We start from the raw sequence: 25,332 nt of genomic DNA, 5'->3' as shown, positions 1-25,332 counted from the left end.
TCTCAAAACACAAAAGAGCATCACAGGACTCACAGTGGGAAACAGAATGAGACAACGTGACACACTAGTACACTGTATGTGTGTTTTTAAAGTGCTGTGTGATCCAACCTACAGCTTAACAGTGGGCTCATTACTCCTCCAAAACATCCGAAATGTGCAACAGCCTCTTCTCACAAGCCATAAGACTGCTAAAAAAGGCATAATATTGCACTTTTTGCACATCTATACATCAGAAACCTCTTAGTTGATTATTTATTATGATTTTATCAGGCACTTAATTGCTAACTTATTGTCTTTTTAATTGTGTTGCATGTGTGGTCAGAAAAAAAGGAAATGAGAAAATACAGACAGAGGACAGAGTCTCTGCAGATAATTACACTGTCACACATTACTACAGGGTCATAAATGATAGTTGAGAGGGATTTACTTTTATTTTTATACGTGTTTTCATTGTTTTCTGCATAGTGCACCTTTAACATATCTTGTGAATACATTTCCGCAAAGTCTGGTTACAAGGAATGATTCAAGTTTAAATATCAACAGGAAACGGAGAAGCAAGGCAGTACAAGCACATCTTGTCAATAAAGGGATACAGTATCTTTTCATCTTGTTATGTCTGCATTTTTAACAACCATAAGAGAAAACACATTAATTATAGTCTCAATCAGACAAAACGAGGGCTGTAAAGGCAGCTCTAATGGCTCGTTTTTGGCTAAGCAGTCTACACTAAAATGCTTAAAAGTGGCTTAATTTGGAAAAAGCAGATATCACGTTCCATTTTAGGAAGCGGCTGGTGTGAAACAAGCTGCTAATGGGCCATAAAAGGACTTAATTCATGGTGGAAATCCGACATGTGCAACCTGATGACTCTACTGAGCCATTCATGCATCGGAGGAAACAAGTGGAGTAATGTGTGTTTAAGGCGTTACTTCAACAGAGGATTCAATATGAAACTGTTCACTCAAAGAAAGTTCCTGCTGATAGTGGTTTTCTCAGAGGTTTGGTAAGAGCACATTTTATGTTATGATCTCTTGTTTAACCCTCCTGTTGTCCTCGAGTCAAGGAAGGAAGGGAGGAAGAAGGAAGGAAGGATAGATGGAAGGGAGGAAGGAAGGAAGGTCAGATGGATGGATGGATGGATGGAAGGGAGTAAGAAAGGAAGAAAGAAGGAAGGAAGGAAAGGAAAGGAGGGAGGAAGGAAGGAAGAAGTAAGGAAATGAGAGAGGAAGGATGGAGGAAAGAAGGAAGGAAGGAATGTACGAGGGAGGGAGGAAACAAGGAAGGAGGGAAGGAGGGAGAAAGAAAAAGAGGAAGAGAAGAAGGAAGGAAAGAAGGACAGAGGATAGAAGGAAGGAGGGAAGGAAAGAAGGAGGGAGGGAGGGAGGGAGAAAGGAAAAGAGGAAGGAAGGAAAGAAGGACAGAGGAAAGAAGGGAGGAAGGAAGAAGGAAGGAAATGAGAGAGGAAGGATGGAGGAAAGAAGGAAGGAAGGAAGGTACGAGGGAGGGAGGAATCTAGAATAAAGTAATCCATCCATTGAAATCCATTGACATGTTATGCATTTAATACCCTATGTCATTATATCTTAATGCTTAAGCTACATTTTTAAACATATAATTTGATTTGTAAAGTGCATTTTATGTGTGAAAGTTGCTCTAAAAATAAAGTTATCATCAGATCTAGTTATATAAAGATTATACTGCATATTATATGAATTCTGTTGTTTTTATATAACCATTAGTTTAATATTTAAAATGTTTTATTTCTCAAGTTTTACACATTTATCCAGTCCATTAAATAGATGTGTAATTAAAATAATCTTTTATTTCAATATATATATATATATATGCAGATTGCAGAAAATCTTACCTATCTGTAAGACATTATTAAAAAAAACTGTGTGGATAGTGGAAAAAACAAATAAATAGGGATGCTAAATGATTATAATGACAGATACAGTAGCAGCATACCTTGGTGATGGGAGCCTCGATAGTCATGGAATGAATCCTGGCGACGGAGGAATATCTTCGGTTCTGTAAACTGGGAGCTGCAATTCAAACAATCATCATTTTACATGCTATCATACTGTATTATGATAATTATAATAATTTATTGTTTGTCAAACTCATATAGACTTAAGTTCACAGAGCCTGAAATCATTAACCCTCATCAGAAAGGTGAGGAAGGTTATGAATGAAAGACAATACACAAGGAAAGGAAGTACAGTAGCCTATTATAGAAAACCTACAAAATAAAAGTAGTAGGATATTGTAAATACGGAGTAAATGTTAATATAAGGGGAGATGGAGGTTGACAAGGTTGTGCAGTGAGAAAGAAGGAAAGTGGTTTTGATTGAGGACGACAGAAACAGAAGCTGAGATACCTGAAAATAGCAGCAGCTGCGTCAAAGCGAGTGGAGGAGGGAGGTACGTAATGTCACCGAGCCCACGACATTTCTCGTTAGGATCTCTTTAATTCAAGTACCTACTACAACACAATCTGACTCATCCTCTCCTCTGATTAGCCATCTCCAATCATCATCCCATTCTTTCACTTCTTTTCTTTCTTTTTTTTTTTTACCCCTTTTGAGTTCCTGCCTTTGTCATCTCACTTTATTCCCATCACGTACTTATCTCATTCCTCTCGTCCTCTATCATTTTCTGACTCTTCCTGCTTATCTTCCCTTCAGCACGGCGGCGCTCCATCCATTCATTGAAACGGAGGCTCAAATAAAAAGATAATGAATTTTGAATGGTCTTACCGTCACTACCACGCGAGCTGAGTGATCTGGCATCAATCGAATCTTTCCTCCTGTCCCGGTGACGTAGGGAATGGCACTCTGTAGACAGTTAGAGAGGTGAAATGAACATTATTAGATGTACAGTAAATATACACACTTATCTTTTTACTAAAGCATTTTGCTAAGTGTCTTTTATATGTTCTCAATTAACCTTTCTTTTTATTCTTTATTTTATTTTCTGCTCTGTTGCACTTTGAGATTGTTGAAATGTAAAGTGCAATACAAATTAAATGTATTATTAATTATTATTATTATTATTATTATGATATTTATTTATTTTTATTTTTATTTTTATAATTATTATTATTTATTTATTTATTTATTTATTTATTTATTTATTTATTTATTTATTTTTATTATTATTATTATTATTATTATTATTATTATTTTATTGTATTTATTTATTTATTATTATTTTATTTTTATTATTATTATTTCTTTTTTTCCAATTATTATTATTATTATTATTATTATTATTATTATTATTATTATACTGGTGCAGACACATAATTATACTGATATAAATGAATCTCACTGCTCTGTTTCATTTGAAATATAGTATATAGTATATAGTTTTGCTACTGAAGCACATCTGAATCCCTCTCTAGTTTGTACCCTTCATGTATTTAAATTACACATTTTATGTCACAGAGCAACACCACATATCTGTTTTTTTGGACAAATACATCACTGATGAATAAGTCAATGATTTGTAGGTTTTCAGAGACTCATCTGGATGAGAAAATACTCTTTCAATCTTTGCTTGATGAAAGTGTTTAACTCATAACACAAGTTGAAACTCTTTCCCTTGCATGTTTTGTTTGACACAAGAAAAACATAAAAAACATATTTTTTTCTTATGAAAATATTAAATGGTACAAAGTAAATTGGACAAATGATCATATAAATTAAAGGATAAGTTCATATTTTTTCAAATCTGTCTTAAAACATCAGTCAGGTGCCCATATGAACAGTGAAAGAGGTTTTTCTTGCTGTAATGATTCCTCCTGTTCATACTGACCATTAGCAGATCCTTCATAATGACTTATAATGGAAGTGATAGAGGACTAAATCCATAATACAGTCCTCCTTCTGTGCAAAAAAGTGTTTAAAAGTTGATTTGAAGCTTCAGTCGTCCAAATGAGTCAAATTAAGCATCTTTCATGTTCAGTCTTTTTGGTGCCAAAGTCCCTCTTTTTGTTACCAACCCTCCACTGCAGCTGAACAGGAAAACACTCACACACACAAAAAGGGAATTTGGCACTAAAAAGAGTGTAAACATGGAAGATTTGCACTTTATTTGACTAACTCAGGCTGCTGAAGACTCATATTTACTCCAAGTGGATATGTGCCACATTTACAGTCTTTTTAGCATCAAATTCCCTCTCAGTGTTTCCCTGTTGAGATACTTTGGCTCTAAAAACACTGTAACGTTGAAACATAGAAGAATTGATTTGACTCATTTGGACGACTGAAGCTTCATATTAGCTTCATATCAACTTTTAAATACATTTTTTTGCATTGACTGCGGATTTAGTCCTCCATCACTTCCATTTTAAGTCATTATGAAGGATCTGCTAATGGTCAGTATGAACAGGAGGAATCATTAAAGCAAGAAAAACAGGTTTCAGTGTTCATGTGGAGACGTGACTGATGTTTAATGACTTGAAATAATGTGAACTTATCCTTTAACCCTCCTGTTGTCCTCGAGTCAAGGAAGGAAGGGAAGAAGAAGGGAGGAAGGAAAGGAGGGAGAGAGGGAGGGAGGGAGGGAGGGAGGAAGGAAGGAAAGGAGGAAGGGAGGGAGGGAGGAAGGAAGGAAAGGAGGAAGGAAGAAAGGAAGGAAGGAAGAAAGAAGGAAAGGAGGGAGGAAGGAAGGAAAGGAGGAAGGAAGGAAGGATGGAAGAAGGAACGAAACGAGGGAGGAAGGAAGGAAGAAAGGAGGAAAGGAGGAAGGAAGGAAGGAGGAAGGAAAGAGGGAAGGAAGAAGTAAGGAAGGACGGAGGAAAGAAGGAAGGAAGGACGGATGGAAGAAGAAATGAAACGAGGGAGGAAGGAAGGAAGAAGAAATTAAACGAGGGAGGAAGGAAGGAAGAAAGAAGGAAAGGAGGGAGGAAGGAAGGAAGAAAGTAAAGAAGGAAGGAAGGAAGTAAAGAAGGAAGGAGGGAGGAAGGAAGGAAGAGAAAGTAAAGAAGGAAGGAAGGAAGTAAAGAAGGAAGGAGGGAGGGAGGAAGGACAGATGGAAGGAAGGAAGGAAGTAAAGAAGGAAGGAGGGAGGGAGGAAGGACAGACGGAAGGAAGGAAGGAAGTAAAGAAGGAAGGATGGAGGGAGGAAGGACAGACGGAAGGAAGGAAGGGAGAAAAGAAGGAAGGAAGGAAGGGAGAAAAGAAGGAAGGAAGGAAGGGAGGAAGGAAGGAACAGTTAAAACAGACGGGGTCAATTTGACCCGTGAGGACAACAGGAAGTAAGGGGACAATGTTCTTTCTTTTTCTTTCTCTCTTTGATTGAAGTAGGAAATAAAATATTGCAACATGAGAAACGGGATAAATACATAATATTATTTTGTACAGCAAACAGATTATTTTTTATCTATATTATTAACAGTGGAAAGTATCGTTAAACAACCTTATGGGTTTTAGATAATTAATTATGTTAATACACCAGGAGGGAAATTAGAGCTAATTTACACAATTATCAGCAACAGTAAAACCTGTGACGGTGTGAATTACCTGACTGAGAAAGCTCTCCGCTGCATCTCTCTTCCTTGTTGAACTTGTGAACCTGACAGACAGAAAGCGTGAGCTGATTAAAGCCGAAGTCTGGAGCGAGACCAAGAATCACTGTTGGTTTGCTTTCGCTGTGAGGAATATAATCAGCCTAATTTCCTGCTCCTTGAAAGCAACACACTGGCAGGATTACTTTCTGTTGATTAAAGATTAAACGTGAGCCAACGGTTGGATGCTCTTTGAAGATACCTGACCGCAACAACCTGCCGGGTCTTAAAAATACAGCAAAGTCTATTAATGCCTGATTATAAAGGATTTTAAAGAGTTACAGTTTGACAGGCAACAGAGATTTAGACATTCATGTTGTTTTAAAACTTGATATTTCAACACTTCAGTCCCTTTTTGACCTGGATGCTGCTTCAATACAGATAAATGTGTCTTCTTTTCTTCTTTTCTCATCTTTAACTTCCTGTCGACCTCCAGGGTCAAATTGACCCCGTCTGTTTTGACTATTCCTTCTTTCCTCCCTTCCTTCCTTCCTCCTGTCCTTTTTTCTTTCTTTCCTTCCTTTCTTCCTTCCTTCCTTCATTCCTTTCTTCCTCCTGTCCTTCTTTTCTTCCCTCTCTCTTTCCTTCCTTCCTTCCTACCTTCCTCCCTCCCTCCCTCCCTTCTTCCTTCTTTCCTTTCCTTCCTCAATTCCTTCTGTCCTTCCTTCCTTTCCTCCCTCCTGCCTTCTCTCTTTCCTTCATTCCCTCCCTCCCTCCTTCTCTCTTTCCTTCCTTCCCTCCCTCCGTCCTTCCTTCCTTCCTCCCTTCCTTTCCTCCTCCTTCTCTCTTTTCTTGCTTCCCTCCATCCCTCCTTCTTCCCGTCCTTCTGTCCTTCTTTCCTCCCTCCCTCCCTCCTTCCTTCCTTCCCTCCCTCCTCCCTTCCTTCCTTTCTTCCGTCCTGCCTTATCTCCTTCTTTCCTCCCTCCCTCCCTCCCTCCTTCCTTCCTTCCTTCCTTCCCTTCCCTTTCCTTCCTTCTGTCCTTCTATCCTCCCTCCCTCCTTCCTTCCTCCCCTCCCTCCTCCCTTCCTCCTTTCCTTCCTTTTTCCTCCCTTCCTAACCTTCCTCGACTCGAGGACAACAGGAGGGTTAAAAATCATGTGTCTCTGTGTTAATTGCTCATTTATTTCCTGTTATATGCCAAATATAGGCTATGTCAGAAATCAGTTTCAGAGTATTTTAACATAGAAATGATCTTCCTGTAAAAATGGTTTCAAATGTCTGATGATGACTCATCCTGCACTCAGGGGCATTTACAAAAGTTCATCCAATCAAATGGGACTTTGAGCGAGTTATTAGCCACACTGGTGATATAAAACCACACTTCACTGTTTGTGGGTCACGATAGCCAGCAGAGAAATATGGAGAGAGATAGGAAGAGACATGTGTTCGGATATCAGTGGGCATAAACTTTGTTTTCGTTTCCAAAACAATGTGGCGGCTGAGGTCTAATCCGTTCATCTCTCCCTCATCGTCCTCCTGATCTAACAGCAGGTGAGGGAAGTGTGTCTGGAGCCAAGCAGTCCTCTGAAGCTCGGTTTCTCTCTGCAGCTCAAACTCAAAACGTCCTGTCCACTTTTTAGCCGTCCAATCATATGAAATGTGTTTGATTTAACCCTCCTGTCGTCCTCCCGGGTCAAATTGACCCCATCTCTCTTTTGACTTATTCCTTCTTTCCTTCCTTCTTCCCTGTTTCTTTAATTTTTCCTTCCTTTTTCCCCTCCACCCTTCTTTCTTTGCTCCCTCCTCCTTCCATCCTTCCTTCCTTCCTTCTTCCTTTCCTTCCTTCTTTCTCTCCTAAATTCCTTCCTCTTTCCATCCTTACTCCTTTCCTCCCTCCCTCCCTCCCTCCCTCCTTATTCCTTTCCTTCCTTCCTTCCTTCTCTCCTAAATTCCTTCCTCTTTTCATCCTCCCTCCTTATTTCTTTCCTCCCTCCCTCCTTCCTCCTTTCCTTCTCTCCTAAATTCCTTCCTCTTTTCATCCTTACTCCTTTCCTTCCTTCCTCCTTTCCTCTCTCCCTCCTTCCTTATTCCTTTCCTTCCTTCCTTCTTTCCTTCCTTCCTTCTCTCCTAAATTCCATAGTCTTTTCATCCTCCCTCCTTATTCCTTTCCTTCCTTCTGTCCTTCCTTCTGTCCTTCCTTGACCTGAGGACAACAGGAGGGTTAAATCCCTTTTGTAGCTATACACTGCTCAAATATTCTGTTTTACTACAGTATAGGAAATGCATCACGGCACAGAAGCTGAAGATGCTCTCTCTTTCATTTCATGGAGTCTTCAAAGATTAAAATATTCTCTAAACATCAACAACCTGTGACTGAATGAATAAAGAGAAAGTAGCTGATTGAAACAGTAGAGAAAGCCAAAAATATCAACAAAGAGGCAGCCAAGAGTCAGCGAGACAACTAAAGCAAGAATGTGCCAAAATTAACTTTTGTATTCCCAAGTCTGGAACTGAAAAATATCAGTTCTGACAAAACCGAGACTTTAATAACTCAGTTTGGTATCCGAAATAACAATGTGATGCAGCAGCTAAATCTAGTTATAATGATGTTTTATATATATATTTCAATAGTAGATAGAAAGAGGATGAAAACAACAAACAGCTACATTAGTTCTGCTTTAAGCTAGCTTAGCATGCTAGCAGTAGGCCAACTACTGTCTCACTTTCATTCAATTCAGCCAACTTGATGTTTTTATATTACCTTTAAATCATTTAAAAATATATTTAATTGTAGATTCATATATAAATATATATAAATTCTAGTATATATTTCAATAGTAGATAGAAAGAGGATGAAAACAACAAACAGCTACATTAGTTCTGCTTTAAGCTAGCTTAGCATGCTAGCAGTAGGCCAACTACTGTCTCACTTTTACCTGATGTTTTTATATTGCCTTTAAATCATTTTAAAATATATTTAATCATAGATTGATATATATTTATATAAAATACATACATAAAAATTCTAGTACACATTTCAATAGACAGACATGGCAAAAAAGTGATTTACTTAATATGAGCTGTAATAATGAAAATAGCCTCAATAATTTAAATGGACAAATAAGCTGAAAGACCACTTAGTATACTATATTATTACTGCATTTATTGAACACTTTTACATTTAAGAACTATGGTCTGTGCTGATGTTGGTAAAATAATCAACTCTCAATGAAAACTCTAAAGCTTTTTCTTTCTTCCACTCTGTCCGTACCGTAAAGCAAAGAAGACTAAGAACATATACATAAAATGATCTGATCAATGACTAGCAGGTGAGTTAAACCTAAAATTCAATGTTATTATGAGATGTGAAGACCAAATACTGATTTGAAAAGAAGGGATTATGTCTCTAATTGTGATATATTTTGTATGACTATCACCTAATTAAATAAATATAATATATAACATTATGGGACTAATAAATTAAACCTCAAGATTCACTAATATGTACCTTATATACACACCTAATTTTAATATATTGCTCCAGAGACACTTTTCCAGCTGTAAGTGCACTTTTGTAGCACATGACGTCACATACTAATATCCTTTCATGCAGGTAAGAATGTGTACAGTACATCCAATTAGACACAGTGAGGTTATATAGATATGGATATGTAAAGCCTCTAATCCTGTTACAGAAGATTTTCCTCTCCCCCGAGTGACATCATACACTTTCATGTAATGATGAGCTCATACATCCAGACATCCTGTGCTGTATGTATATTGATAATTTCAAGTATAAAATCAGAAAATAATATAATTTTGATACAGAGAAATTTTTTAATGTTGAATTACATTAAATTTGAAGCATCCATGTCATTTTTTTGCTTTTTACAGCCCCCCCACTCCCCTCTCTCTACATTTGCTTTCTCTCAGGTCTCCAGTACCTCCCATACTGAGTAAATAGGATTAAGACGGTATAAACACTCCTAATGACATACAAGGTTTCCAGATTTAGCTGGCTGCATCCTAATGGGCTTCTTGGGCTGCAAAGCACAAACAGATATTTAAAAAAAAAAAAAAAAAAAAAAATCTTTTGAATTAACGTGGACTATAGCTGGGAAATAGTTGAGATTATGATGGCCCTTAATTGAGAGGGGAAAGGCAAACAAAGCTGACCCTAACCTGCTGCGAGTCTGGAGTGGTTAGACAAATACTGCTAACTAAACAACACAATGAAATGGAAACCGTGGTCCACAGCCAAACGTCTGGTGGGAAAAGACGAGGAGCAATGTGTGGTTTTAAGTGCTCAAAAGGAAAATGTCCCAAGAAAGGATATCAGATCAGCGGTATCCTGAAAGAACCTCTGTGCCTGGGATTGTCTAATGGATCCTGATGTCTGATGCATTACGACCCCCGACAACAACAACAAATACTAAACATTTATTCCTCCTTTGCATCGGGGGGGTTTGGTACTATAATATGCGGTGAACATAAATTTTAGAAGGAAGGCACGAAAAATACCACTGGGTTTTGACATTGCACAATTCAGATTGGCTTCCCTAGTTTTCGGGAACTGGATCAGTCGCTTCCATGTCTAAGGATTCCCAATCTCAACATGCAGGAATGAATGCCATTTGGTTTTGGCAGACAGGCGCCAACGGCTGATTCACCTTATGTACACACGATGAAAGAGAACAGTGAGCTAAAGCTAGTCCCTGTGCAGCTTTGCTTGGGGTATAAATAGCCCTGGCGCCTGGCTGCTAGCCCTCTCAGCCTTAGCGGGGGATCCTGGTGCTTAGCCGTAGCTTAGCATAGTATGACGTTATTGGCCTGGAACCCAGCTGAGAGCAGCGGCACACCTGCTTCAAGCACCGAGCTGGAAGCCAATGAGTCTTGCATGCCCGGTTGAAGTATTTAAAAATCTGACACTTTAGCCTACAGTTCATTTAAAACTAACTGCCAGCAGAGGTTACGATCCATGCCTTTTTGGACTGAAACATTAATTTCTCTACCAGGCTTGATTGTGCCAAGCTTTACTGTAGCATTGCTGATGGACTGACATTTGTTTAAGCTCTACAACATAACAGAGAAAAAAGCTCTCCCTGTTCCTCAAAAGTGGTTTTATTTAAGTCTAAAGAAGTTAAACTTAGTAGGAGATTTCATTTTTAGCCTGTAAATTAGCATTTTTGGGCAGATTTAAGAGGTTTAAGATGTCAAGGCGCTGCTAATGTGCAGGTGCTCTTAATTTAAGGTTGGAACAGCGTAGGCAAAAAGAAAAGAAAAAGGGTTGAATTATTGCCCCGGGTATTCGAACGAGTCGGTGTCTGATCAGTTATCAAGATTTTTATTGCCACTTTTTGAGAGCGTTTCTAAAGCCTTTAAAGCTGAGGTAAAAAAAAAAAAAATGACTGAAGACTAAAATCATCATTGAATTCATCATTACCAAAAAAGATTGAAAGGAAATGAGAGTATTTATCCACTCACTTGATTATTGTTGTCTATGTGAGGTCTCTTGATGGCTACAAAATGCCGAATTTTCCTGTTGGGAATCAAGAAAAGATTTTGAGTGTCTGATCTTTTTGAAATGTACGCTGCTACGTAACCACTTTTTGTTTATTTTGACTCACCCTCCTTGGCCGATGACCGGTGTTATCTTCACATGTTGTTGTATACTGTCGCCTGACTTCTTCTGGCATAGTAAATACCCTGCCATTCCTTCAGAGAGAGAGAGAGAGAGAGAGAGAGAGAGAGAGAGAGAGAGAGAGAGAGAGAGAGAGAGAGAGAGAGAGAGAGAGAGAGAGAGAGGGAGGGAGGGAGAGAGAGAGAGAGAGAGAAGACAGAGAGAGACAGAGAGAGAGAGAGAGAGAGAGAGAGAGAGAGACAGAGAGAGAGAGAGAGAGAGAGAGAGAGAGAGACAGAGAAATCATACCATGAAACACTGTCATTGTATTTCATAGGTGGGTAGATGGATAACTGGACGGATACGGTGTGACTGACCTTTCCTTTTTTGATACAGGTGTTGATGGTGTCCAGCAGGTCAGCTCTGTTCTTGTCGCTCTTGGGGAGTTCGGTCAGCTCTTTCCCGATCAGCTCCCCTTTATGGTAGCCCATCATGCGCTCAAATGCCGGGTTCACATACTGGAATAAAACCAGTCAAGATGTTAGAAGTAGAATTTAACCCTCCTGTTGTCCTCGAGTCAAGGAAGGAGGGGAGGAAGGAAGGAAGGAAGGAAGGAAGGAAGGAAGGAAGGAAAGATGGAAGGATGGAAGGATGGAAGGGAGGAAGGAAAGATGGAAGGATGGAAGGGAGGAAGAAGGAAGGAAGGAAGGAAAGATGGAAGGATGGAAGGATGGAAGGGAGGAAGAAGGAAGGAAAGGAGGAAGGAAGGAAGGAAGGACAGAGGAAAGAAGAAAGGAAGGTAGCAGAGAGAAGGAAGGGAGGAAGAAGGAAGGAAAGGCGGAAGGAAGGATGGAAGGGAGGAAGAAGGAAGGAAGGATGGATGGATGGATGGGAGGAAGATGAAAGGAAAGAAGGAGGGAAGGGAGAAAGGAAGGAAGGAAGGAAGGAAGGTAGCAGGGAGGAAGGAAGGGAAGAAAGGAAAGGAAGGAAAGAAGGACAGGGGAAGGAAGGAAGGAAGGAAGGAAGGAAGGAAGGAAGGAACAGTCAAATCCTATGAAAAGACACAAACCAGCAGCAAATTCATCCGACTGTACTAACGTGTATTTTTTTTTCCTCAACTCCAAAGCCTGATAAAGCTTCTTCCGCTGTGCCATAGAGCTCCATTTTTATCCAAACATGGGTGACATGTCTCTCCATTACAATAAACATGGGAGCTGTTGTTTACTTTTAAATTGGTTCCACATACACTGCAGCTGCTGGAAATGCTCACTACTGTGGGTCATATCATATCCACAGCTGAAAAAAGACCCCAACTAATGCATCATTTACACCTGTTTAACCCTCCTGTTGTCCTCCAGTCAAGGAAGGTTAGGAAGGGGGGGGAAATGAAGGAAAGGAGGGAGGGAGGAGGGAGGGGAGGAAGGAGGGAGGAAGGGGGGAAAGAAGGACAGAAGGAAGGAAAGGAAGGAACGAAGGAAGGAAGGGAAGGAACTCAAGGAAGGAAGGAAAGAAGGAAGGAAGGAAGGAAGGCAGGAGGGAAAGGAGGGAAGGAAGGAAGGAAGGAAGGAAAGAGAGAATGCAGGAGGGAAAGGAGGGAAGGAAGGAAGGAAAGAGAGAAGGCAGAAGGGAGGAAGGAAGGAGGGAGGGAGGGAGGAAAGAAGGACAGAAGGAAGGAAAGGAAGGAAGGAAGAAAGGAAGGAAGGGAAGAAGGAGGGAGGGAGAGAAGGAAGGAAGGAAAGAGAGAAGGAAGGAGGGAGGAAGGAAAGAGGGAGGGAAGGAAAGAAGGACAGAAGGAAGGAAGGAAGGAAGGAAGGAAGGAAGGAAGGAAAGAGGGAGGGAAGGAAAGAAGGACAGAAGGAAGGAAGGAAGGAAGGAAAGAAAAAAGGACAGGAGGAAGGAAGGGAGGAAAGAAGGAACAGTCAAAACAGACGGGGTCAATTTGACCCGGGAGGACGACACGAAGGTTAAGTCACTTTTTATATTAAACTAGAGCGGCCAGATCTTATTTAGCCGTTTTATTAAAGTAGGGTAGAGAAATCAGAAGGTACTGGGAGACATTAACATACTGGGTTTCATGCAGGAACTCATAAGGGGAGTTTTTCCTTGTCGCTGCCGCCAAGTGCTGCTCATGGAGGAATTTTAGGTCTCTTTAAATCAAATGAAAGAGTATGGTCTAGACCTGCTCTATGTGTAATGTGCCTTGAGATGACTTTTATTGTGATTTGGCGCTATATAAAAAGAAGATTGATTCACTAATTCGTTCTTAAGGAGGTACAGTACGTACAGTATGAATGATTTTAATAACTTAGGTAGGTTTGAATGAAATGTACGAACTGTCCAGACTTTTGTCATACAAGTTGTGAACAGACAGTCTTGGCCTTTATGAGCTGTTTGTTAAATTTAATAATCAACCTTCGTGTCGTCCTACCGGGTCAAATTGGCCCCTTCTGATTTGACTGTTCCTTCCTTCCTTCCTTCCTTCCTTCCTTCCTTCCCCTGTCCTTCTTTCCTTCCTTTCCTTTCTTCCCTTCCTTCCTCCCTACTTCCTTCCTTCCTTTCTCCCTTCCCTCCTTCTTCCTCCCATCCATCCATCCATCCATCCATCCTTCCTTCCTTCTTCCTCCCTTCTATCCTTCCTTCTGCCTTTCCTTCCTTCTCTCTTCTACCTTCCTTCCTTCCTCTCTCCTTTCCTTCCTTCCTTCCTCCTTTCCTTCCTTCTTCCTCCCTTCCATCCTTCCACCTTTCCTTCCTTCCTTCCACCTTTCCTTCCTTCCTTGACTCGAGGACAACAGGAGGGTTAAAATGTTAATTTATGTACTTTTTTGTTGCTGGTTAATTTATGTACTTTTTTGTTGCTGTTTGTTTTGAAGAGTATAGCTTAATTAATTTGATTTTAGTTAATTTGAGTACTGGTTAATGCTTTTATTTTGAAGGTACTGAGCAGCTTGGGGCACAGAGGTGAATTTAGACAGATACAGTATAGGACCAGCAGGCAAGAGAGGCAGCAGACGCCATTGTTCTTTGTCTGTTTGCTTGTAAAATGGTAAAATTAACCAAAAGAAAGGTCATGCTTGCCTGGACATAGCACTATTTCCCCTTGTGTAAGATTCATTCCTGAGGTGCATTGGTGGTTGTTTGATTTTGAGTTTTCTTAGTATTTTCATTTTTTACATTTCTCAAATTAAAGTGAAATCGCCACTACAGTCTAAAAATGAACACATTTGGAGTTTGCCGATTTTTTTTTTTTAGCCTTTGGTAATATATTTGTGAATGAAACTTGGCCACAAATCTCATACAAGTACAGAATGGGTAGAATTAATCAGGCTTAGGCGGCGTTTAGCTCAATTGTGTTGAGGCTACAGTCCTCACTGCAGGCGACCCTGGTTTGAATCCCGTACTGAGCAGCCCTATCCTGCATGTCATTCCCCCCTCTCTGCCTCCCATTTCCTGTCTCTCTCTGTACTATCCTGTACATTAAAGGCAAAAAAAAAGCCCCAAAAAATATACTTGGAAAAAAAAAAAAGACTTAATCAGGCTGAATAAAAAAGCAATTTATGACAAGTTTGGGCATTAATAGAGTCTGCTGTTGGTTTGCATAACAAAAATGTAGAATATCACCAATGTTACCTTTTACCGGTTTCAGGTCTTGTATGTATGCATATTCATGTGTGTATTCATGTGTGTATTCATGTGTGTATTATCCATACCTGTATGATGTGGTCCTCACTTGTGATCTCCACAGCCTCTTGACAGTGCTCCAAAGCAGTGAAGACAGAGTTACACGCCCTGCAGATGAATAACTCAGGATTATAAGCACACCAACGCCTTTTTTTGGGTATAACGTATTATCTGTCTGTGCATGTGTGTATGACCACATGATACGTGTGTTGTGATTAAGGTGGGTTTTTTTTCTCCCTTTGCTGTACCTGAGTTTGAACTGGCAGCGCACCTCTCCATGTTCAATCTGTATGAGCTCATTATAGCAGGCTGACACACTGCTGTTCTCCACAAACCTCTGGAGGCCAAACAAGGTTAAGTGGTGTTTGAAGGAGACAGAGAGAGAGAGAGAGAGACAGACAGAGAGAGAGAGAGAAAGAGAGAGAGAGGGAGAGGGAAAGAGGGGAGTGGAAAATTGAATGAGTCAGGATTTACTCAGTAGCGACTTTTTTTTGCGACCTTCTACGTCATTTTCACACCATCAAAGGCAGCTGACAATAAGAGCCTCTTTCAAAAAAACAAAACCTGGCAACATGCTGCTATTTTAATGTCTGGAGTCTCTGAGAGGGCCAGTAAATATGCATCTATCAGAAACAAGGATAACACATTCAGGCCTACGTCTCTTAAACACACAAGCTACAGTAAGGCAACATTTTTTTGGACATACTCTGCTAAATCCAGCACAGAGGAGAGGAAGAACAGATGGCTCCTCCTGGTCAGCCGGTCTATACAATGACAAGAAAAAAAAAAAAAAGAGAATAATTACCATCTTCAACCACAATCATTTATGTTTATTTATTTTTCCACACCTATATAGAAAAGTATGTAGTTTAAAAGCCATTAAAACTTGTTGTCTCAGTCAGTTGGTTATTCCACATGACATATATATGATATATATATGTGTGTGTATGTGTGTGTGTGTGTGTGTGTGTGTGTGTGTGTGTGTGTGTAAGTTCAACCCCAGTCTCTTAAAATGTACGTTTTTCTATGCTAAATATACATAATTCCCCAATTACATTGTAATGTCAAAGATAATTGCTGCCTGGATAATGTTCACAGGCGATGTTTTTTTTTTTTTCATTAAAAAGAAGGGCTACATTTATGTTGGAGGGAGGTCAGGGTGGATGGAGGGTGTCCAAAACACAGGACATTGACACCAGAGACCGAGTAAAAAAACACAGTCCCATATGTGGGTTCGGTTTAGACAACAAAAAAACTTTGGTTAACGTTAGAGAGAATGATGGTTGTGGTTTTATCTTAAAAAGTTAATAAAAATGTAATGTCTCCTCCTGCCTCGATGCATTACAGACTTTTTTTTTGCCTCTATGACACAATGATTATATATCTTATCCAAGTGCTGCCAGTGCCTAAATATAACCAAAAACAGCTTAATAATGTTGTAATCACCATGAGAACATATTGTATGACAAGATTAAAAACTATGCACATTTTACAATAGGTTTAGTATCAACATTCGTGCAGCTTATTAAATGTGTTAATTGATAAAAGGTGGCAGTAGGTTTTTCTTCCAAATGTATCTCATGCTGCAAATTATTTGTTTCTAACTGTAATTTGGAAAACTGGGAGACGAGGTTGGTATGTTATAGAGCATGGGTGTCAAACATTCAATGCCTAATTTAATCTCACGTGGGCCGGATCATTAAAAGGAAGGAAGGAAGGAAGGAAGGAAGGAAGGAAGGAAGGAAGGAAGGAAAAGAAGACAGGAAGGAAGGGAGAAAAAGAAGACATGAAGGAAGGAAGGAAAAGAAGACAGGAAGGAAGGAAGGAAGGGAGGAAGGAAGGAAGGAAAAGAAGACAGAAAGGAAGGAAGGGAAGATGGAAGGAAGGGAGAAAGAGAAGACAGGAAGGAAGGGAGAAAAAAAAGACATGAAGGAAGGAAGAAACGTAGGAAGGAAGGAAGGAAGGAAGGAAGGAAGGAAGGAAGGGAGAAAAAGAAGACATGAAGGAAGGAAGGAAGGAAGGGAGGAAGGAAAGAAGGAAAAGAAGACAGAAAGGAAGGAAGGGAAGATGGAAGGAAGGAAGGAAGAAAAAGAAGACAAAAAGGAAAGAAGGGAGGAATAAGGAAAGTGGGCCAGATTAGACACCTCGGTGGGCCGGATCTGGCCCACGGGCCGCATGTTTGACATCCCTGTTATAGAGAAATACTTAAAAATCCCCCCCCCTCTATTCAAAAATGTGTTTTGCTTATTGTTCGTTCTCTTGGATATCGGAGCTCCATTGTGCAGAATGATGTATGTGCAAAGTTTGACACCAGAAGGCTGTTTTCACATCTGCTGAAGGAGTAAAGTTTCTCCAGTACTCACTGAAAATCAGAGCTGAAGGTGTGGACCTACATGCACGATATGTGACATCATAGCTCAGTTCAAAGCCAACTAATTTAACATTTATCAGAATCACAAATGATCCCAAGCAGAGTATTTTTATATGTCTACAAACACGTCTGAAGGGGATTTATGAAATTTGAAGCTTTGACGTTTTAAGGGGGTTTTAAAGCACAATTTCAAAAAACTCTTTAAAAAAAAAAAAAAAAAAGGAAGGTTATTAAAATCAATCATTAAAATGGTAAACTCAAACTTACTTTTGTGGCACGACGGCTAGAATAACTGTGTTTTCCGACGGCTTTGTGGCGCGGAGCAACCTGGAAAGAAAACGAGCAGATTAAAAGTCAGCAGGAGTGTCAACAGGAGTTCATTTCATCCTCACTTTGAGCTCATGAGAAGTGGCTTGGACTCAGGTACAGAATAAACATGTGGGCAGATTGGTGGTGATGTCATCGCCACAAAAGAAGGACAGAACATTTCTGTGCTTTGCTCAGGAACACCATGCACAACATCTGCTTCAGAGGTTTGACCACAAAGCCACAACGCTGGAAGAACATACGGGAAAGTAGCCAAGAGGTGGAGGAGGAAAAGAAGACAGTGATGGAGGATAAAAGGAGGAGCAGAGGGAACAAATGATGGCAGAGATCCTCAAGAGGTATGAGGAGGGGGGAAAAAAAGGAAAGACGAGGAGAGAAAATAGTGACGAAGAGAGGAGTGAAGGAGTTATGAACAGACAAGGAGCTGCTGCCAAACTGTGGTAATCAGGAGACAGGAGAGACAAATGGATCTGTTCCTTTACTTGGGGGAAATAATGAAGCACTTATAATAAATCACTCTACAAAATATATGGTGGTGGCTTTTAGTGTATCCAAGAACTCTGTATGGGTTAGTACTGTATCTAACAATAACTACAACCCCAAAAGTCTCCAGAAATACAGATAAAATTAAACCTAGAAGTAGCATTCACTTGTCTTAGCTAAAAATAACGAGGAATATGCACTATTTCACCAAGACTGTGAAAAGTGAGAATGTTTAAAACATACAACATATTAAAAAAGGTCTTTACTGACATCCTTGTAATGGTGCCTGGAAGGTATTCACACAGGCGTTAAGGCAACCATGGGACAAACATTAAACATTTTCATCCTTGGGAATCCCCATTCAAAAAGTGCCTTAACAAAAGGCCTTTGTTAATACATGTCACATAATAGAAGAATCAGGTTAAATTAGATATTTAAAATAATAAGAGATTATACCACTACATGCCATTACAACTTAGCTAGTAACAACGGCTTGCCTTCGATGTCAGCATTCAATTTCCGAAATGACATGAAATCCAGACTCAGTTTACATTATACAAATTTGAGCCAAATATAAATATAAAAGCATTTCCTAAATACATCTTAAAATGCCCATGCACGCAGGAAAGCTGTGTACTCAGGGGACAAACATAGCACAGACCAGTATAACCAGTATGAACCTCACATTTGGTAAGTTCAGAGAGTGAATGGGTTTATGCAGCAATCAAAGAGGTTTCTGAAAAGCGGCCAGGGGCTTTTTCTGTGGAAAAACATGGACAAGAAAAAAAAAAAAAAAAAAGAAAGACCTTAGCTCCTTTTCTTCTACATCTGAACTACTCTTGGTACCCCTGGGCCACTATCCAGCCTTCATGTCAACAAACACACTCAAACTTTGTAGTTGAGGCTCACTCAAGTGCCACTTATTAATTATGATATCCATTATCCACTTTCTCCATGCTTCCTCTTTTCAGAGCATAATGTTGAATTGAAAAACCTTTTGAACTCCTGTTTACAGACCACAGAGACTCAAGAGTGTGCAGCTTCGGGTTGCAGATGCAGCTGCAGTGCTTCCAGTGGGCACCAGATGGCGCCACCAAGCCCTCCACTACAGTTACCCAAAGCTGTTTACAGTGCAGCTGCTTTCACACAAACAGAACACTTTTGTATATTTCTGATTTTTGATTGAACCTCATTATTTCAGTGTTGATTATTTTTGATTGAAGTGACTGATTACATGATTTGTTTTGGCTATAAATATTCTGACTTGTTTTTGGGCAGCAAAACCCTTTCAATCAGTTTAAAGTCAAACATACATGTTGGTCTGTTTGAAAACAGTAATGGCTTATTGTGCCAGTTTGACTTCAAGTAATCACAGTGCAGTTTTAAGATCGACATTTTGGTAAATACACTGGTAAGTTCACTTTCTTGACGAGATTTAGACGAGAAGGTCAAAACTACCTTCAACTACGAAGCTACAGCCAGCAGCAACTGGTTAGCTTAGCTTAGCATCAAGACTGGAAACTGGAGGAAACGGCTTCATCATCTCTTGTTTACAGGTTAAAAACAGACTTATCAGCACATTTAAAGCTAACTAATTCAAAGTGTACTACTAATACTAACAAAAATAAAGTGTAAAGATAAAAAGTTGTGGTTTTATAAGGGTTATGTCTTCTTGTGCTGGTACCTGTTTCCAGTCTGTGTAAGCTAAACTAACCAGTTGCAGCTTTCAAGTCAATATGCAACTATTTTAACCCAATAACGCCAATTACAAATTTGCCATGGGGGTCTTTCTGTACAGCATACAACATCTTCTACTCATATATCTTTGATCAAAGGAAAAACTCCCCAGAAAAATCCTTTAATGGGTAAAAAAATTTTTTGGAAAAGCAACTGAGGAGGGATCAAGAGTGGTATCAATCTTCTCATCTTACCCTTGGCAAGAAGTATAATCCCAAAACTATTCCTGTAAGCATCTTTTTAGGGGAGGAGATATTCTACAAATGCCTGTCCATCAAAGAGACAAAATGTGAGACAACAACAAAGAAGCAGTGACAACAGTCCCCCAAAAGTAAGACTCACCGGCAGACAGCTTCAGGGTCAAAGTAGCGCGAGTTGCGTCCATCAATGACTATAATCTCGTGGTGCTTATCCAGGAAACACTCAACGGCAGACTCAGGCGTCCGTGCGATGTTACACCTGAACCCAGCGCGGTCGCAGGCCCACCAGAAGGCATCGCTTTGGCTGTCCTCCTTGGCGAACACCAGCAGGACCTGAGGGGACAGGGGGGGGGGGAATGGACACCTGGGTGAGACAGTGCTACTACTACAGTGATAATTATGGAGTATCTATGTTGGTAGGTCTACACAACATTTACTACTCTGACAGGGACGTTCTCCTGAGTAGCACAACCAGACATCAGCTGTAATATATAGTGCTAACACCGAGGTTACAGAAGTACAAATGTAACTGACATTTATGAGCTTGGGTAATAACCAATGTAGCTGCTGAACCTCTTTAAGACGTACAAAAAGGTAAATTTGCAATTAGATTGAGGACATTGCCAAAACCTCCCAATGTGATAGAAGTTCTTGGAAGTATTTAACCCTTAACACCTGCCTCCCTTTTATCATTCTTGATTGTTAGACCCTTTTCAGTGAAGTTGAACATAATGTTTTCAATGATTTATTCATTTTTTATTTTGTTTCTAAAAATAATTTCATGACAGGGATTTAATTTGGAAAATGACCTAAATCAAAGAAAAATAATGGTACTTTTCTTAGTACTAGCAGTCTGTGACATTATAGTGCTAGTGTGAATTTAATGGAAGGATAGATTAAATTTTGTACAAATCATGTTTAATAATAATAATAAAAGCTTACTCAGATGTATCAAATATAGAAAAACTCTAAATCTGATACTATTAATAGAGGTATGACCACTTACTCAGAGGGAAATAAATAGAAGTAATGTGTGAGAAGAAATCCAAAACAGAGAAAAAGATTGTTGCTGATGTACAGATATCACGAGACATGCTGGGTAAGTGGTTAAGCTCACAGCAAGAAAGTCCTGATTTGAATCTCAGCACTGCTTCTTTCTCTTATCTTTTAAAAAATTTGAAAACAGGAACTTGATATAATATCAGTCAAAAGTTTCCGAAAATAAACAGGATGTAAGTGACTCAATAGCTACGGTGAAATCTCTTATAGAAGTTGTCAGAGGAACCTTTTAATGTGTATTTAAAAATATCCACCACACGTTTTAAGACATAAAAATAGAAGTCTGATATGTTTTTTTCCACCAAAAAAAAGTTCAATTTCATTAAAATCCTTAAAATTACATTTCTTTTTTTCTCCCTCATTGAAAAATTCATTTTCCAATATATAGCTGCAGCACCCAAGATGTCTCCTTCTTCTCCATTCTCAGTCGCTGTGTCTGAAATCACTCCCTATTTACCCTATAGTGCACTACATTTACCCTCCTAGTGCCCTCAAAAAACACACAATGGAAAAAAAGATGTTTTAAAAGATTTGAAAACTGCCACCAAGCGACTCTACAGCTGACGGTGACGACACAAAATGATGACGATTAGTTAGTGTCCGAAAAATCTTGATTTGCTGCTCACTGAATAAACTGTTTAGACTCTATTATATATGATGTAGTGAATGAGAGAGGCTTTAAGTTTCCACGTCACATTTGTGTAAAGGGCCATGATTTGCTTCCAGGTACATATACCCTAAACTTATTTATTTAAACTGAGCACAAAAGGAGCTGAACAACGTGGAAGAAAAACTGCACACAGAACATTTTGCACGGTGAAAATCAAACATCCAACTTGAAGAAACAAGAAGCAAAAGTTTTTTCCCTTTTTCTTTTTGAGTGGAGAGGGACTTACAGTACATGTTTTCTAAATGTAGGAAAGACATCAAATACTTTTAGCCAAGAGGAGTCAGAGGGTGGTTTTGTTCTGCTCTATTCTGTGCAGAGTTTGCATGTTTTCTCTCTTGAGTATATGTGAATTTCCTCCCACAGTCCCCAGACATGCACAACTCAGGGGAACTGCAGACTATGAACAGTTCAGAATCGTGAGCGTGTTCATCTATCTGCTTGTTTTCTCTCTGATAGTCCAGCAACCTGTGCAGGGTGTCTCTCTTATGCCTTTTTGTTCATTGCATACTGGGATAGACTCCAAGCCCCCTTCATGACCCTGAATACAGGTATTTAAAATGAAGAGGTGGAACAGCTAAAACAGACATCATGTAATATAATGACAATGAATTATTATGGAGCAGGCACATAATCATAAATGAATTTTTGTGTTTTGCGCTGATAGACATGAAGCCTGCAGAGCATGGACACATGTTTTTGATCCCACACTGAGTTTTGACCACGAACACACCACAGCCACCTTTGGTACAGTTGTGAGGAAACACAATACTGTTAAGAGGCACATAGAGAGAGACACACACACAGAGACACACACACAAAGACACACACATACACACACACACACACACAGAAAGGCAGCTGGGCGTCAGCCAGAACCAACAGTACTCAGCTCTGCCTCACAGCAGCATCACCTCCTGACTCCCTCTAAGGACAACAAAGGATAGAGTGACAGAGGGAGTGCATGGAGGTGCAGCAGAGAGAGAGAGAGAGAGAGAGAGAGAGAGAGAGAGAGAGAGAGAGAGAGAGAGAGAGAGAGAGAGAGAGAGAGAGACAGAGAGAGAGAAAAAAGAGAATGAACGAGTGGGTGAAAAAAAAAGGAAGAGGGAGAGCTAAAGTCACGACTATCTACACTTAAAATGAGATGTTGAGGAAAGGGAGTAGATCAAGGTGTGATATCCATCTATGGAGCTGTTCACACCTGGAAATAGAAAGAGACAGAATATGAGAAAAGACAGGTGAGAAAAGAAAAAAAATGGTAGATGTAAAAAGAAGAGGACAGAAGGAGAAAATGAGGTAGTATTGGTGAGTGCCTGTGAAAGGTCCACAGTCTTTGATCCCGTGCTGGCTTGTGTAACTATGGCACTGGTTTGTGTAACCATGGTGCTAGCATGTGAAATTCCACACACACAGTGCCCAGTCGACCCTGGGACGACGCCGACCGCACACATCTCTGACCTGCCACCCAAATATGTCACCAACGACAAGCCTGGTAGGAGGCGCCATTGGTCTTAATACCCCATCTGATGTACTAACAGTCAAACATATGGCTGCACTCCGTCACACTGCCGTCATTACTGTCTTAGACACACACACACACACACACACACACACACACACACACACACACACACACACACACACACGCTTCCTCCTCACGTGTAACTCACTCTTAATGGTGACCAAATGAACATATGTTTACCACACAGCATTCTTAAACTAAACACTCCTTAAATTAGATCATTTAGTTACACACAGTGACTTATTATTGGATTCAAGGGTTTGAATCAAAACACTGCTCGGTTGGCACGGAGCTTATCCCCCGACTGCTGCTGCTGCTGCTGCGAGCTGACACATTTTCAGAGTTCGGAGGTTAATCTGCCATGTTTGCACACTTGATGCCGCCTAAAGTTAAGATAAGTAAGATAAGAGATAGATACACAAACACAGAAAGGTGTCATTGGGCCAACTAGCTTTGACTTCTTTATCTGTGTGTGTGTTAGCGTAACAGTATTAGACAATTGGAGGTAGTGTATGATGTTAAAGGTGCACCATTGAAATCAGTGCTACTGTTTTAATCTGTTTTTATGCCGTCACACAACACAGAACCTCAAAATATTGGTTTAAAATATTAGTCACCTATAATATAAAAGTTCAATTTGTACCAGCACTGTGTATGGATTTTACCTGATGAAAGTTTGAGGACAGAAATATCATAAATATTTTTTTTTTCTTTTTCAAAGTCAGGAGTTTTTGATCCGACACACCGGTCTGTAAAACTGTGCAGAAGTTTATAGTAATTATATAATTTTAAGAAAACCGGATCTGTTCTCTTTACTGTGCAGTTTGTATTATTTTATACTGCTTTGCTAAACATGTGATAAAAGTCTACGAACAAGCTTTGTCTGGAGTTGAGTTGAAACAATGACAGGAAATGAATCTGCAGCTATTTTCATCATGTATTAGTTATTAAAAGGAATTTTTCAAAATAAAAGTCTACTGGTTCCAGCTTCTTAAATATCAGTATTGGCTGTTTTCTCTTAGTCTGCTATATCTGAATATCTTTACGTCTTGGACTTTTTCTTAGACAAATCAAACAATTAGAATACATAAACATAACAACTCACTCTTCTAAATGAGAAACCAATTAATCAATTATTGGAAATATATAATTGTCACATCACATTAATTGATAATGAAAGCAATCGTCAGTTACAGCCCAAGAAGCAAGTGAACCTTTCCTGAAGATTATTTTGTTGAGCTATGAAGGTCAAGAACGAACTTTGAAGCTCAAATGTTTCATAAAACCTCAGAGACGACGGTAAAAACATACATGCAGTGCCAATAAGGCTATAAAGCCCTTTAGGTATGAATCAAGCCGTTAACCCTTTAACACACAACCCTAAATGAAAACAAATGGTCGATTTGGGATCGTTAGACCGTTGCAGTGGATTTGGGCGTACGGTTTCTCAAGGATTTATTACACTGTTGGAGGAAAGGAGAGACTGGGAAGCATTATACCTGATTATTTTTATGACAGGGAATTCTTTTTGAAAACAACCATAATGACAATATGATTTATCATTACAAATATCGCATATTCGTATCAAGTTTCCCCCTCATACTAGTCGGTGAAAGTTCAACATGCGAGCCTCCCAGACAGCGGGTAAAAGGTTAAAATGGTGTAAAGACGATTTTTAGACATATAAAGTCTGTGGATGCAGGTAAGGGATATAAAATAACGTATAACATGTGTGTTACTTTGCCTTCACTTATCTGTGTTGTGAGTGAAGCCCATGAATCATTAGATAAGCTGAAGGAGGTGGTATCTGGAGCGGCTGAAACTCTCCAGAGCTGTGAGGCAACAGTAAACGTCAAGGAAAACTCACAATATATAACTCTCTCCTGCAAAGCATTTTATCTCTCTCTTTTCATCTCTCCGTTCTGTGGAAAGACTAAAGCAGGGGGGGGAAGAGGGGCGGATCGGGTCACGGATCCAGCAGAAGGCTTGAGGTACAACTTTAGTGCGCTTGCTTTCAGGGAGAAGTTTAAGGGGTTTTACGGGGGCATAAGATGAGGTCTTAGAAGGGTTTTTTTAATAAAGCTCATGGTCCCTTCACCTGCTTACATGCTGCCAGAGATTCCTGGTGTGATGTTATTTCCAAGGGATAGAGCAA

The 25,332-nt window shown here is 39.7% G+C and overlaps 1 protein-coding gene across 1 annotated transcript in view; it reads right to left on the bottom strand.

The window, feature by feature from the left end:
* The window catches only part of pde8b (phosphodiesterase 8B), a 62,155-nt gene that overhangs the window by 13,924 nt on the left and 22,899 nt on the right, over positions 1-25,332 (bottom strand). The window contains 12 exon segments of the mRNA XM_053339403.1: positions 1,969-2,045; positions 2,760-2,837; positions 5,529-5,580; positions 10,998-11,052; positions 11,141-11,201; positions 11,204-11,228; positions 11,511-11,651; positions 14,841-14,919; positions 15,060-15,148; positions 15,518-15,575; positions 17,450-17,509; positions 20,072-20,262. Of these exon segments, the coding sequence (XP_053195378.1) occupies positions 1,969-2,045; positions 2,760-2,837; positions 5,529-5,580; positions 10,998-11,052; positions 11,141-11,201; positions 11,204-11,228; positions 11,511-11,651; positions 14,841-14,919; positions 15,060-15,148; positions 15,518-15,575; positions 17,450-17,509; positions 20,072-20,262 (966 nt within the window).

This window comes from Scomber japonicus, chromosome 19, assembly GCF_027409825.1.
Source record: "Scomber japonicus isolate fScoJap1 chromosome 19, fScoJap1.pri, whole genome shotgun sequence".
In the NCBI taxonomy this organism is placed as follows: domain Eukaryota; kingdom Metazoa; phylum Chordata; class Actinopteri; order Scombriformes; family Scombridae; genus Scomber; species Scomber japonicus.
Note: the sequence above shows the minus strand (reverse complement) of the source record. Positions and strands in the feature narration are given on the sequence as shown.